Below are 15417 nucleotides of genomic sequence, written 5' to 3' on the forward strand. Positions count from 1 at the left end.
ACGCGCATAATTTTCGCGCATGTAATATTTTTTAATGTTACCCGTTGCCAAGTGCGTTGCTAACGCTGAGGGTAATAGTAAATATTATTAACTGCGTCTTAACCAATCAGATTTCAGTATTTAACATGAAAGTATAACAATAGCAAATGGCGACCTAATCTAACGTATGTTTACGATTAGCTGCAGCAAAATTTACGATTATCAAGATGTCCCGGCCCTATATGTGAACCGAGACAATTTTCCACAATTTTTAAAAATGCTGAATTAATTCGATGATTAGTGTGTCATTATTGCCAGTGCGTCCGGTTGCTATTCAACTCAAATCTGAAACGAAATTGTGCAGAAAAATGCCCAAGATCCTTTGATCTCTAGCTTTATACACAGAAAAATTTGTCAAGTACAACAGACAAGAACGACTCATATTTTGCACTTGCATGCAATTGATTTATAAAAAAAAAGACCCTTTTCAATATTAAATAGAGGGCTATTCATAACCAGTGGCCCCAAAGTGCGCGATGTTTACTGTTTCGCGAAGTGCGCTCTGTGTAACAAATTATAAAAAGAATTGACAACGGAAATAATTTCTGTGCCGTAAAAAGAAGAAAAAACGCCCTAAACTTTGTCAATTACAAAGCATTGTCAGACTCAAAACGCACTTGTTGATGTTCTGTGTTAAAAACCATTTTTTTTATAAAACATTCCGCATCCCTATCTGAATTTCATCAAGAAAAAAAAAGATGTGTGTTTGTGTGTGTGTGTGTGCGCGCGCGCGCGTGTGTGTATGGGGGGGGGGGGTGTTGCTGTGGCCGTTGATACTCTATATTTAATCCCAGATAGTAAAAAGTGGTCAGCTTATTATTCCTTCGTTACCTATATCGGTGCCTCTGCTTGCAATGTTCTCATGACAGCACCTGTATATTTAGAATTATAAAGTTTGTATATTTAGAATTATAAAGTTTGTCTAAAAGCGTATATATCTATTGTCTTGCTGTAAATATTGAATTTGCCGGGTGGCAGTAAATACAAAATTTACACTGTAGTCATGAAAACAAATACAGCAGTAAATATTTGTTGGAGCGTTATTAATATTGGATTTTTTTTAAAATCCAAAACTGCATTTTTTCCCTCGTCAATTCGTCCATCTTACGAACAGACAAAAATATCAATATTTTTAAACAAAGTTCTCCTGATTTGATCAAGAGTTTTTCAGGAGATCCAAAATAAAAAAATCCGTTGGGAGGACAATCGAACAGCAAAGTTAACACACACGAAGCTATATCGTATGAACACAAGCAAGCACAGTTACACGTTTTTTTTATCAAAAGAATTGATGTACCTTTCTAGAACGAGAGACAGACAGACAGAATCCGTTACATTAACAACCCGGAACAAATATTCTAGGATTCCGTGACATTTTTGCCCGGTTCCTGTAGAATTACAATTTGCACCTGGTTTCAAAGCCGGCAAAAGCTGTTTTCAGCCTCTGACGAAAAAAAAAAAGAATTCTTCACTCAGCTTGAGCTCAAAAATGGCGAGTTGATTCCCATATCATTTATATTTTTTTTTCTCTCTCTCCAGATCTCATATGTGTTACGTTTTTGTGCCTAAGCAGGCGGAAAAAATTAGAGCAGTATGTTTGTTATAAATAGAGACGAACATTTTTTTTGTGCAAATAATTTCTATGTTCGTAACGTCAAACTTGATAAGATTCACGAATAATAAGCTTTCAGTGGGTGAACGTATATATATATAGATAATCGATTTAACATGAGAAAGTCACGCTCTGCCGTCCAAATCCGAAATATTCTGAAGCATAATTTTGCTTCTTCATGCAATATTACATGTATGTACAAGTAATTAACAAAATAAAACAAGACAAAAAGCAAAAGCTTTTTTTTTTATCTAGGTAGATTCATCTTTGAATAAAAAAGAAAATAGGTATAAGCATTGCACAGACATGCATGACAGACAATACATGACTAGCGAACAACTTAAAAAACCGAAAAGAAAACTATGTTGATTAATTTTCTTTTTCTTTTTTTAAAGTTGTTTGCAAGTCAGCGTCTACTGTCATGTTTGCACAAAGCTCACCTATTTTCTTTTTCTTTCTTTTTTTATTAAAAAATGAAATTTACTACATAAAAACCAAAAACACAACAGCAACTCGAATATATTTATTTTTATTACAAATGAAAAAAAAAACACTTAGAGATAAGTCATGTTTTAATGGAGAATTCTAAAAAAAGGTGTCCTTTTGGGTTTCTTCTACGTTGCATTCGGTGTGTGTGTGTGTGTGTGTGTGTGTGTGTGTGTGTGTATGCTGGTTCATTACCGGGTCCTATTTTATACGAGTCAGTTGCAGCTACCCACTACTGTATTAAAGGGAAGCAAAAATAAATATATGTAGGAGAGAGAGAGAGAGAGAGAGAGAGAGAGAGAGAGAGAGAGAGAGAGATTTTGTATTTATCAACCTTTTTTTGCGTCTCTCTTAAACTCTCCAAACACCATTTCGGAGGAGTGATCTGTAACTCTACGCCGTAGGCGACTTTCTCATCGTCTCACCTTGAATTTCATTCTGTTGATGGGTTTATTTTATGGACTGTTGATCCTAATGGTATTCCTGTACATTACTTTTCAGGGACAGTGATAAATAAGACAGAGGAAATTTGCATTTTTACATAAGGATAACTATAGCCATCATCATAAACTACCGAAAAATGTTTCACGCCAAGCAAACTCGATAAATTCTCAATGTTAATATACGAAAAAGGTCGGTTGCCTGAAAAAAGACGGAGAGTAGGGGGGGGGGCAGGCCGTTTTGCCCCACCCCTATTTGCTATATGGATACAAAATTAAGAGTTTATTTGAATATACATGTATATATTTGATATAAAAGTAAAACTCAAGGCGGTTGTTTATTTTTTTTTTGATCTTTTCTGTTATCAGTTGACATTATTTTTGTGAAACAAGTAGGTTTTTTTGTTGGGGGGGGGGGGGGGGGGGGTTAAAGAAAAATGCAAAAATCAAAAGATAAATGTATAACATATACTGAGAAAAAATGATGTTGTCTTCAGGTGAACAAACTAATGCCTTTCACTACAGCATGTTCAAAATCGACTGATTTTTTTTACTAGTACTACTTTGCCTTTCTATCTTTCTTGACACCCTCAATCAAATCATGTCTTCTAATCCCACACCTTGAAAACTTGAAAACCAAGTCTAGTCTAAGATCTTTTATCTGTTAAATAGAAAATAAAGCACATGCAATATTTCAGTAAATGCAGTATAGGACCTCCGTTTAACGCATGAAATACGATTTGCAATATCAGGTAACAGCTTTTAAATGACAAAATATCTCAACTGAAGAAACTAGATACGATTCAAATAATTGTCGTCATAATTGGATAAAAACGTGCATGTTCGTATGATATTTCAAACACTTGAAGGTATAAACACAACTGCAAAACATGTAACAATACCTAAATTTCGAAACAAGAAAAATGATATCCTCGCAAAAATATTAAACACTCTTTTAAGAGTAGAGGAATATTGGAGTTTTTAGGCCTATAGCATCGATCTATAGCTTTTCGGCATAAAATGTAATGATCCCCTGGCATTTTTTTCTATTTCACTTTCAAACAGTTTTACTACATTTCATATATATGTAACTGAATTTTTTTTTCAGATTTCATCTGTTCCTCGTAATTATTGGGAAGAACCCTCTCAGAAACTTTTTGGGGACAATACCTACATGTATATACTTGCAATTGCCCATTAGAACAATTTGCATGGATCGTGAACACTGGGTAAAAAATAGTGTCATATGTAACCTTAAACAAACAAGAGGACGCCGACCTTTTACTACCTTCAGGTTTTCTTAATCCGCATCAAAACATAACACCCTTTGAAGCCGTTTCTCTAGTGACCGATCGACCCTGGGGTTCCTACAATACAGACCGTACTATCCCTACACAGTGTGGGTGGTCAGTATTGCCGTCCTCATCAAATACTGGACGTGTTGTTGATAGAAACAATAAAGGCTTTGTTGATCGAAACAATACGCCATGATAGATATAGATAAGTGGATCAGTGAAAATATATCAAATGATATCAAACTTGTAGTGTTGTCATTGACGCGATAGATAATTTTTCCTTACGCTGTTATTTTTTTGGGGGGGGGGGGGGGGGGGGGGGTTTGGGTGAAAAAGATATCTTTTTTCATGTCAGGATTTATTTTTACACATATTGTATTGTTTTTTTCTGTGGAAAGTTGGGTTTATAAAGTACATGTAGGTTTGATGTTGAAATTTTTGTTTATCTCAGTATTAATAAAATGACGCATTGAAAGAAAAACATATTGTATAAATAAATAGAATTAAATGATTAAAGTAAATTAAAAACAATATATTATGCAAAGTAACAAAAAGATTTGCGTCGAACATCCGATTTTTATTGATATATTAAATACTCTTGACAGGACATATCTACAATATCTCGCAGGTTGTAGTGTTGAAGTTTTAACCCCCGCATGACCCCCCCCCCCCCCCCCCCCCCCCGGTCCAGCAAATCCGGGGACGAAATAAATAACAGGATATATATCACATATCGGAAATGCTACATATATGGTATTTGTTAGGCTAATAAAAGAAGTAAGATGACACCCCCCCCCCGCCATCCTCCCTACTTCATGAATCTTAAAGTCACTCTAAAAACATGAATGTAAATGTGTGATATTATATATGTATTACTGCTAAATGAAAACACGACAAAAATCAGCCTGTATTGTAAAAAAAACCACTTAAACAACAAGGTATTAGAGATTTTCTACTATTTTCATCATTTCTCTAAGGCGCCATATTTTCATAAAAACATTATCAGTGGCGGGTTAATGGACCTTCAATTATACACTAATCAATAAATGAGTCAGGCACGCTGATTTCATCACCTTTAACGGGAGGATTTTTTACGTTTGATCTTTGGAACGACAGCTAAAAAAAAACCAAAACAAAACAAAAATCAATTCAGATAAAAAAAGAAGCCAATAAGCATTTTTCCCTCCGATTATTGGGTGTGCTCTGGAACACAAGAGCAGGTGTCTAAAGCATTTAGACGCTGTCAACAGCTAGCAGGTTAATGCTTGATTTGTGCTACATTGATAAAAGGCGTGAAGAAGCCGTTTGATAATCATGACCCTCGGCGCAAGGACAGTGATCTCTCGCGGTGAATAAGTCGTGCAGTGGACGCTGTGTGAGCGCTGGGCAGAAACCTGGTCGTTGAGGAACCAATCTCTCGAGGAACTTCCGTGTTTTAAACTTCAATGGTTAATTAATCTATAAATGACTGGCTACTGTAACACTGTATGGCTAATAGATGCTGGCTAGCGTAATGGCATCAGCTAAAAGGACACCTCAGTAAGGGTACAGAAGTTATCCATCATGTGTATGCTGTAACTGGCTAATTTATCGTGTGGAGATTAACATGTTGATTTTGTTTAAATATTTCCAGAAGCTTTTGCATCTTTTTGTATGCAATAAATATCGAGTTTTTTGTTTGGACGGATCAACTTACTAACTTTTTTAAATCAAGACTGAAGAGAACAGTTTGACAGATGATAGTAATTTTATTATTCATGAATTGTCTTCCGTGATTCTTTATAACAAAAATGGACAATCATATGAAAGGATTCTTAAAATTATCAAGATAAAGTGATTCCACAAACACAACACAACACATTTCACGTTTTTATCCGGATACAGGTTTATATGTACAATGCGTGACACTTTTATGAAAAAAAAAATATGCAGCATCATGCATTGTCCGGTAACTGATATAACACAGGTATGGAATTTGGAAATTTAACACATTTAGTATACTTCTGTGTAATAATTGTAGGATAACAATAAGTCCCGTTGCTATACCACTGTAGGATGAAAATAATGCCTTATTTTAGCAACATAAAATTGAATGCTCTACCATTATACACCATAAAACAATATTGCAGAAGCCTCTCCCCTCTCTTTTGCATTATCCTCCTTTATGATTCAATTATCCACTGGGGCCTAATTTAACCATTACACTTCTCCAATCAAAAGTTCACCCACAGTTCGTACCCATTGTCTGCGCAAAAATACAATAACAATGCACGTGCAAAAAGGACAAAAGCACGCGCATTTCCCACGATGCCGTCTGTTTGTTAACGTTGCCCCCTGACTAAAGTCACCCATCACTCCTTACAAGAACTGACCAGAATCACCGAGTTAACATGTTAGCAAAGTCAGGACATCTGTTTGTATCCCTTTCAACTTGGTGTTTACATCTTCTTTATCTCTGTGTATCATTTTCCTAGCTATAAGATACATGGTCCGATGAAATACTGACATTGTCTTCGTTCGTGTCGTGTATTGTAAAGAACGCTCTGTCATTTACGCTGTAGTGATGGCGGAATGTTCCATGTTTATAACATATGGCGTTGATCTTCAGACCTGTAGAAACTACTTGGTATTCATTTCATTGCTGGTTTGAATTTAAAGCAACATATTTCCTTGGTTGTTAAAAATTGTATGATAGATTTGCTTATTGCCTATTTTCCCGCACCAGTATATTGCTGAAAAAAGGTCAACAACAAAGTGTGTGTATTATGAAGCGTATGATTTAATTATTATTTAAATAACGATTTCATTATTTTATGATACCAATATTTTAAAAATAAGCAAGGGATAAACAGCCCAAATTTAAATGCTATATTGCCTTATGATATATTAATTATGCGAACAACAATGTAATTTCGGAAGTAAAAATGTAAATGACTTTTTCAACATATTCATGTAGAACCAGATACAGTGCATAACAACGTTAACTTTTCTTCAACTTTATTTGGTCGTTCTGGTAACAAAAATATCTTTTTGATTGTAATCTTGAAACAATTTTCGATTGGAGAAAAACATACGAGACATATATACACACAATGCCACATATATATATATATATATAAATATGTATACATTTGTAAATGTATGAGAAATTGTAATTAAGCATAAACTTCAAATAATTAGTGGTGGTCGCAAAATATTTTTGCTAATAAATATACGTTTATTTGTAGAACATACTTGTTCAGTGTAATTAAAACATTAATCAATTTTGCGGTAGGACTAGCTTGAACACTCACTGTCCTTTTTTAACCTACCACAAAGATGTACAGAGGGGCAGGTCTCCCTCTAATACATTCTATACTAATAATAAAATACCTTTAGTAATAAATAAACATGTATATATAGAAGGTAATCGAAACATTGAGGAAATATGCAGCAGGACAAGCTTCTGGTTTAAGTTTGATGATATTGATTCCCAATAATTAGATTTATTTACATTGTAACAAAAACTCCATTTTACAGCAAACGAAAGGATTAAATTAATTGTGCTATCATTTTTATCAACCGCATTTGCAAAGTTATATTCTTATATTCCTTTAATGATATATAACCACCACATCTATACTGATGTCATGTTGTAAGTTTTGAATTAACATACAGAAATACAGTAAATACAGAATTTACAACGAGACATGGTATGATTTTGTATTCACACCCAGCCAGAAAATTCAAAATTTAAAAATCACACTGATATTGTCAATAAGGTGGGATTGGAAAAAGCTGTGTTATTTTAACATAATGCAATTTATCAAACTTTCCATTTCATATGTTTATTCATGATAGTTTTTAAATATTTACGACATTTATTAATGTGGCAGGAACATATTAATGCATGGATAAAGTGCGACAAAGAAAGATAACTCGTATTCTTGAATTGTATATGCCGATCTATGGTACCTAAGTTGACGGTTTACAAAAACTTTTATGTGATACATGTAATATCAAAGATCCAAATTTTAACCATTTGCTGAAGTTGAAGAAATAGATGAAGCTGTTATAGAATGAGAATTTTGAGGGAAAAAAAAGAACGACGAATTTAAGTAAAAAATTTTTGAATCATTATTGGCAAGTAATGAAAACTAAACCAATGAAACCTTGTTGCATGTTGCAATTAATGAAAGGCAAAAACATTCTTTTAAGAAGAAAATGAGACTTTTTATTTTAAGTCTTGTTCTTCCATCGTCATTGTCACTTCCTCTGTTGATCTCAAACTAAATGATACTGATAATTTGACTTTTGAACGCATGAGCTAATAAATGATTACAATTAAAATTCTCAATCTTTCCATATCAGGCATCGGGGGGGGGGGGGGGGTGGATGAACAAGCCTCACTGGTTTTTTCTTGCAGGAGATTTAAAAAAAAATATACAAATAGAAAATTGAATTTCATGGAGATGCCCCCAACCCACTTTTTGGGAGATCTTAAAAATCGAAGTGAAAATAAGGAATTTAAATTAATAAGCATAAATCTCTCTCTCTCTTTCTTTCTCTCTCTTTCTTTCTCTCTCTCTCTCTTTCCCCTCCACCGCGGACTAAGATTTTGATGATTTCTTAGTTTCTTGGGTTTTTGGCGTGCTTTTTTTGATGGTTGGATGATTCTCCCGACCCCTTCTAAAACTATGCTGTTTGTTGCATTAAAAGGCGTTATGTACGTAAAATAAATTATCTTACGGATAAAAACATTAAAAAGCGTAAACACTCATTGTAATTGTGAAATTTTAGGTAAATATTTTTAAAAGATCATAATAATATTTTAAGATACAAAAGAAATCAAACTGCGTTATTAACTTGAATATTTTGTAAGTCTGATAGTGATCAATTGAGTAAATTAATAATAAAAAAAACACCCCATAATTATATCTGCTTAAAAGCGCAATGTCACTCTTTATAATCACAAACATTGGTGTCCATCTATTTAGTATTTGATTTCTTTTACGTTGCCTTTCCTGTACTCACACACAAACAGATTGTCATTAATGTCCACACATAAACCAGATGGGTACTCCAGATCACAGTTATCAATGTAACGAAGAAACTGTCCATTCTGGTCCAGAATGTGGATACAATTGTTGTCACAGTCTGCTGTCAGGATACGACTCTGACTGTCTGTTGTGATACCCCAGGGTATAAATGGTTTGTTCTTTGTAACTGAGAGTTGACCGGTGTATCTCCATCTGAGTTTTCCGTCCTGATTAACCACTACTACTGCACCAGCTCCAAAGTCAGCTACACATATGTCATGGTTTCTGTTCTCTATGACGTATTTAAGTCCACCATACCCAAAGTACAAAGGTTTACCTTTATCATCAAATTGAATTGTTTGTTTCTCTGTAGATCCCGAGTAACAGACAACTTTGGATTGAGTTAAATCATCACTGTACAAGGTAACCAGGATATCACCAGTAGAGGTGACACACAGCTGACTAGGCCTCCATCCCTGTAATCTGATCAACTCTTCTGTCTGTCCATTTTTCACTTTATTCACTGTCTTTGCTGACCAGTCAGAGTACAATAAATTCCCATTACTGTCAACAGCTATATCATTCGGCCATTTCTTTGATTTTGTCTTAATTGTTTGGAGAAGAGAACCATTGATGTTGAAGCATTTGATGTCATTGGTTTCTCCAAGTGTCCATATCTTGTCCGTACCCAAAAATGAAACATTGTATAGTATTTTGTATTTAGTCTGCATTGTGGCAACAAGTTCCGGTTCATCCCTTAATCCACTGAATGGAGTGTTGGATTGATTAAGAGATGAAACTTCTTCTGTGACAGCAGCTAATGGGGTGATCTCTCCAACAAAAGTATATAGCTTGTTTCGGTCTATAGGTTTTGGAATGAATGTTGGCAGTGATACCTTAACTTTGGGTGGAAGTTTTCTGAACTCTCTGATCTTAGAGCTGTACTCAATGGTTGAAGATACTTCATTGGATTTCTCGAGGTCCCTTAAGGTCAGAAATGTCACTTTTATGAGAGTTTGTATCTGTTTGATTTCATCTAAGTGTTTCTGTAAAGTATCTCTGTGCTTTACTTTTATCTCGCTTATTTCAGTTTTCATTTTGTTAATAACAATGTCGATTTCTCTGTGCAATAGCTCTCCTTGTTTGGACATTGTTGTTGTAATTTTCTCATATCCTCCATCCAGGTTGGCAAGCTGATTTTCCAAATCGCGTGCAATTTTTTCATACATCGGGGAAAAACTGTTTTCTAATTCTTCTTTATCAATCTTAACAATTTCTTGTTGTGTCTTGTAAGCATGCGAAACTTCTACAAATACATGGCCTCTATGTTGTTCAGATGCAGTACATGAAGAACACATATAACTGTTGGCACAATTCTTGCATAGCAGTTTGCATTTTTTGTGTTCATGAGTTCCACATTTCGGATAGATCAAGGTTGATCTTCGTTCTTGGAAAGACACAATTGCATGTTTATGATACCCATCCGAGATGTGTTTGCCTATACAAGGTATACATAGGTTGACATGACAGAAGTCACAGTAGCTGTGTACCATGGCGGTCTCACAAAGGCCACATCGGTGTACATCCTGCGCAGTAGAACGGGGATCCATAATTGTTCTACAAAATACCTTAAAGACTTCAAATCTGTATAGTAATGCTAATATACATTGATAAAACACAAAAGCGATGTAATGTTATTTATACCTTTTGATTTTTTCATCAGTGCAGAATGTAGCATGTTATTTTTGGAACAAAACATTTAACATGCGAGAGCGGTTTACTGTGTAGGTGTATTTTATAAATAAACGGTTATAATGAACGCTGAGAAATAAATGAATCGATATAAAAAGAAAGGGGAGGAGGGGGAAGCAATAAATATAATACATAACTTCCCCAAAGCATCTGAAAATGGGACCGAAACTCTATTAAGCGAATGCGTACATGTACAAACATGAATACAATAAAGTTAGATCGAAAGTAAATTTCTATATGTAATGTATGTTTTGTTGAGGAAAATATGGAAAACTGCACATGTTTTTGTGTGGTTTATTTAAAAAATAAGGATATCTTACCGTATCTCTGTATCACATACTAGTATTTTCTATTTCTATTTCTGTAAAATGCTCTCACGAATTTACGGCTTAAACATGGCTGATCCTATGCGGTCAGTTGACAGCATATTAAATAATTTAGAGTTACTTCCCGTTAGTCATACAAGCCAGGGGCGGATACAGGATCTGTATTTAGGGGGGAGTGCGTGAATGAAATTATTGAGGCAGGGGGTCTTGGTTTTCGTGTATTTTGAAGGTAAAACAAGGCTCAAAATAGTGGTATTGTTTTTTTTAATTATGTACACTTTTAAAAGATGAAATAAGCAATAAGCAATAAAAATAAACAAACAAGATAAAGTTTTCATTTCTTTTAATCACCAGACTTCTGCCATCTTCTATTTCCTCTTGGGGCTTACTTCCTTTTCACAAAAGCCTATAATATATATAACAATTTGACACATATTGTTACTTATATTTAATACATGTATTGGATTAAAAACTAAATATTTTAGGCATTTATGAACTTCCAAAATTACAACATTCTAATGACGTTACGGTATCCGACCCCCTATTATCTTCAGTATTCTTGTATTAAAATAGTCTATTTACCTAGAAAAAATTTCAAAAAATATACAGTAATTAATTAAATAATGATTGCACATAGACCATCTGGTTTTATATGCAATTTTATATTTACCTTCGACCAGCTTTTAAATATTCAGAAATTTTTGCTTGCATCGCAATAGGGAAATGACAGCGCAGTCTACACTTGAAACAAAACTGCTGGGATTTCCAGTTGATTCTTGGTCGAAGCCCCAAGTTTAGGGCCCTTGGGAATTTGATGCAGCCATAATGAAATGACCAACACTGCTTGTTTTAAACACAGTTTAATTGGTTTGTTATCAGAACCTGTCAATACGAATTAGGATAAGATGTTTATAAATGTTTATAGAGCAGCAGAATCACAGTCAGCATAGCACAGCTGGTGTATCAATGAGGTGTAACATTGAGTCAGGCATAATTATAAATAAAGTGAACACAAAATGCTAACTTTCATATGTAAAATTTATCAAATCCTCTACAGTCATGCATACATGAAAATTTTAGGGGGGAGGGGGCGTGCGCCCTCCACGCCCCCCCTTAAATCCGCCAGTGCAAGCTGTATTTTTCGAGTCTGAAAAATATTGAAGTTTAAGAAAATAATGAATGATATAATGCTTCGGTTTGGACATATTTTTAACACCACAGATGTGTTTTCCTATAATTATTTTTATCACATTGGGATCTTATGTAAAAGTCGGTTGAGAGATTGTCTTCGATATTAAAGGATGAAGTCTATGTACTTATATGGAAAAACGAAACAGCAGGGGGACAAACAGACAATAAACATGCAGATGCAGGAAAATGGTGATAGAAAAGACCCATACTTTAATCTGTAAGTCAAGATTCCTCTATATGATTTTTGAAATGATATTAAATCGGAAATTCTATCAATCAATTATTGAAAAGGGAAATGTTTGGTATAGAAACGTTACTACCCAATAAACATTCCTATTATTTTTGGGTGAGATGTTAAATTCATTGAAAGTGTAAGAATTGGATTTCAATTACTTTTTAATTTAAAGAAAATGCAACGCATTGATTAGTGTTTGTAGATCATATCAATTTACATAAATTATGTTAAATAAGGCAAAATAGAATAAGACAATTTCTCAGTTCTGTGTAATTACAAACTTCATATTAGAATATGTTGATGTTAACAGACTGACCTCTAAAGTGAAAGATTAAAGTTTAAAATGGGTCACTCAAACACTGGTGATCTATGTGGTTATGAAGGTACAAGCATTGCAGAAAAAATAATTATATCCCTTTTACATTTGTTATATAATTTTCTTCTGCAAAAACGTCCTTCTTTATAGCCCTGTGATAAACCTTTTTGTTGTTTATAGTTACAGCTGTCATTGAATATTTTTAAAATCATTCTAAGAGTGCATGATTATAAACCAGTACGTTACCTATGTGATAGAATAACAAGATATAGTATTATGTAGATAATTCATTAAATGATGAAAATTCTGCCATTTATTTCGATTTTTAATAATATTGTTGTCCAATAAAGTATTTATAAAATTATTCTATAATATTACAATAAAATAATTTGTTTTTGGTTTTTCAAGCGGGTATAAACTATAAAGGAATACCTTTTCGATGTTACAAAAAATCTAGCGATTGATACCTCCATACATGTAATAAGGTTGGCCGGAAAATTACCAGTAAATATCGCTTTTTCCGTCCTTGGAAATACTACTGATTTTCACAAAACAATGCAAGGGATTACTAGAATTTAAAAATTTAAATTCTTAATTTGTGTCATTTATGTAATGCCAGGTTAGGATATAAGATGCAAACAGTAAGCTTAAAAAACATTTTTACATAATGTTGCCATTTCAATGTCCGCAACATTAATCGTAAATTTACAATATCCTCTATTTCCTATAGCATTCTGTAGCAGAATGTAAACTTAACGACTGCTTTTTACACACCAGGTTTTATATTTTTCAAATATGTGTTGTCTTATCAAATTGACTCTTGACAGTTTGGGGGCTTCTTTTTAGGTGTGTTGCATACTGAGGTAGTGAAGCTATCACCTTTTTCACATATTTGAATATTCATAAGAAGATTGATGCCCAATGCATCACTGGCTAGCCAAAACTTCTTAAAATCGAAAACAATGATTGCACGTCATTGCTAACAAGGTATACTGCCGTGTACACCCCAACATATATCATAATGATTTAAAGAATAAAGAATGAAGGTATACCTCATTTTCCAGTATTTCACTAGAAATACCAGTAATTCCCACGAAATACAAATAATTCCCACCGTCATAGAAAATATGAGTATTATTTGCTTTTTTTTTTTTTTTTTACCAATATGCTCATAGGAAACACCCTTGTTACTATAAATATGTATCAGAGTTTAGTATATCTATAAAATAGTAACAGCATTAATCTAAATGCTTTTAACAAATAATGTTCACCTCGTATAATGAAATGGTAATTAAAAACATTTTTCTTTGGTATTTTAAGTGTGTATGAAAGAAGATGGCATTGCAGAACAATAAGCAAATAAGCATAATTGGTTGTCGTTGATTTCTTTTCTTAATTACTCTAGTTAATTACGTCGTTTTACTGCATTTTTTAAAATGGTATTCATGTCTATTAAAAATACTATATAGAAATGAACAATTGGACATGGTAGTCAATAATTTTATTAGCTTATATGAGATATTCATCTCAAATCATCTGATCTCAGTTTTGAAGATACATTAATTAGGTTTTTGAAACATACCATTCATAAGACCTATCTGGTAACATGCTGCAATGCATATACAGTATGTCTGTATTGATGGAGCCGTGACTATTTCACAATGTCAAAACAAACACAGAAACAGTCTTTTCTTTTGCCAAGCCAGAGGACGAGGTAATCTTTCAAGCTGCTTTGAACTTATACATAGAAGAACAATTTTGCATGAACCAAATATAGAAAATAGCATCCGATAATTAGCTTAGAAAAAATATTGCATAAATGAGTATAAGAACAAATAGCTTTTTGATTATAAATTCAATTTAAATTGAATATTGCGTACTTTTTAAACTCAATATTTAAATAAAAATAAAAAGCTCGGTATTACCATATAATTATATAATTAGGAGATTTGCTACTTCATGTTAAAAAAAAAAAGAGAAACCAAATGCAGTATCTCTCAGTTGAGCCACACTAATTTTTTTTCGGAGGTTTACATACGACTAATTCACATTTATTCTCTAATATATCTCTATTCTTTGCAATACAATATATAATATTAATCTATGTTTATATTGTAAGCATTTAAACGCTTCATAAAACAAATTGCATTGTGTTTGATGCTCATTACAATGCATTTGCAATTAATAAATAATTCTGTCAATTGAGAAACTAGAAAAAAAACCCACAATCAGTATTAAAATGACACGTTCTTCGGATGCACTTAACTGCATTATTCAGAATGTGGCTTGTTTAAAACAAATGGATTGCCTGAGAGTTTAAAAAAATTAAAAAAAAAAACAACTTTGTGATATCAATTAAGAAATAATTTAATTCTGGTTGTAACGCACTTTATGATTGGCTAAAAATATATTTTAAATCGTATAAAGAATGTTGCCTCCGTCATAGTAAGATTTTAGAGTTAAAGGCAGGGAATCAAAACCTATACCATTGTAGAATGAAAATAATGTCTTATTTTAGCAACATGCTCTACCATTATGCACCATAAAACTATATTGCAGAAGGCCTCTCCCCTCTCTTTGGCATTACCTTCAATTATGAATATCCACTCGGGCTTAATTTAACCATTACACTTCTCCAATCAAAAGTTCACCCACAGTTGGTACCAATTGTCTGCGCAAAAATACAATAACAATGCACGTGCAAAGG

The 15417-nt window shown here is 33.4% G+C and overlaps 1 protein-coding gene across 1 annotated transcript; it reads right to left on the bottom strand.

Annotated features, from left to right (window-relative positions):
- Nucleotides 1-6765: 6765 nt before the first annotated feature.
- On the bottom strand, nucleotides 6766-11060 carry LOC105331618 (uncharacterized). Its single transcript, XM_020068663.3, has 2 exons — nucleotides 10963-11060; nucleotides 6766-10507 (listed from the first exon to the last, which is right to left on the bottom strand). The coding sequence occupies exon 2, from the start codon at nucleotides 10498-10500 to the stop codon at nucleotides 8845-8847; it is 1656 nt and encodes a 551-aa protein (XP_019924222.3). The 5' UTR covers nucleotides 10501-10507; nucleotides 10963-11060; the 3' UTR covers nucleotides 6766-8844.
- Nucleotides 11061-15417: the final 4357 nt, after the last annotated feature.

Source organism: Magallana gigas, chromosome 4 (assembly GCF_963853765.1).
Source record: "Magallana gigas chromosome 4, xbMagGiga1.1, whole genome shotgun sequence".
Taxonomy (NCBI): domain Eukaryota; kingdom Metazoa; phylum Mollusca; class Bivalvia; order Ostreida; family Ostreidae; genus Magallana; species Magallana gigas.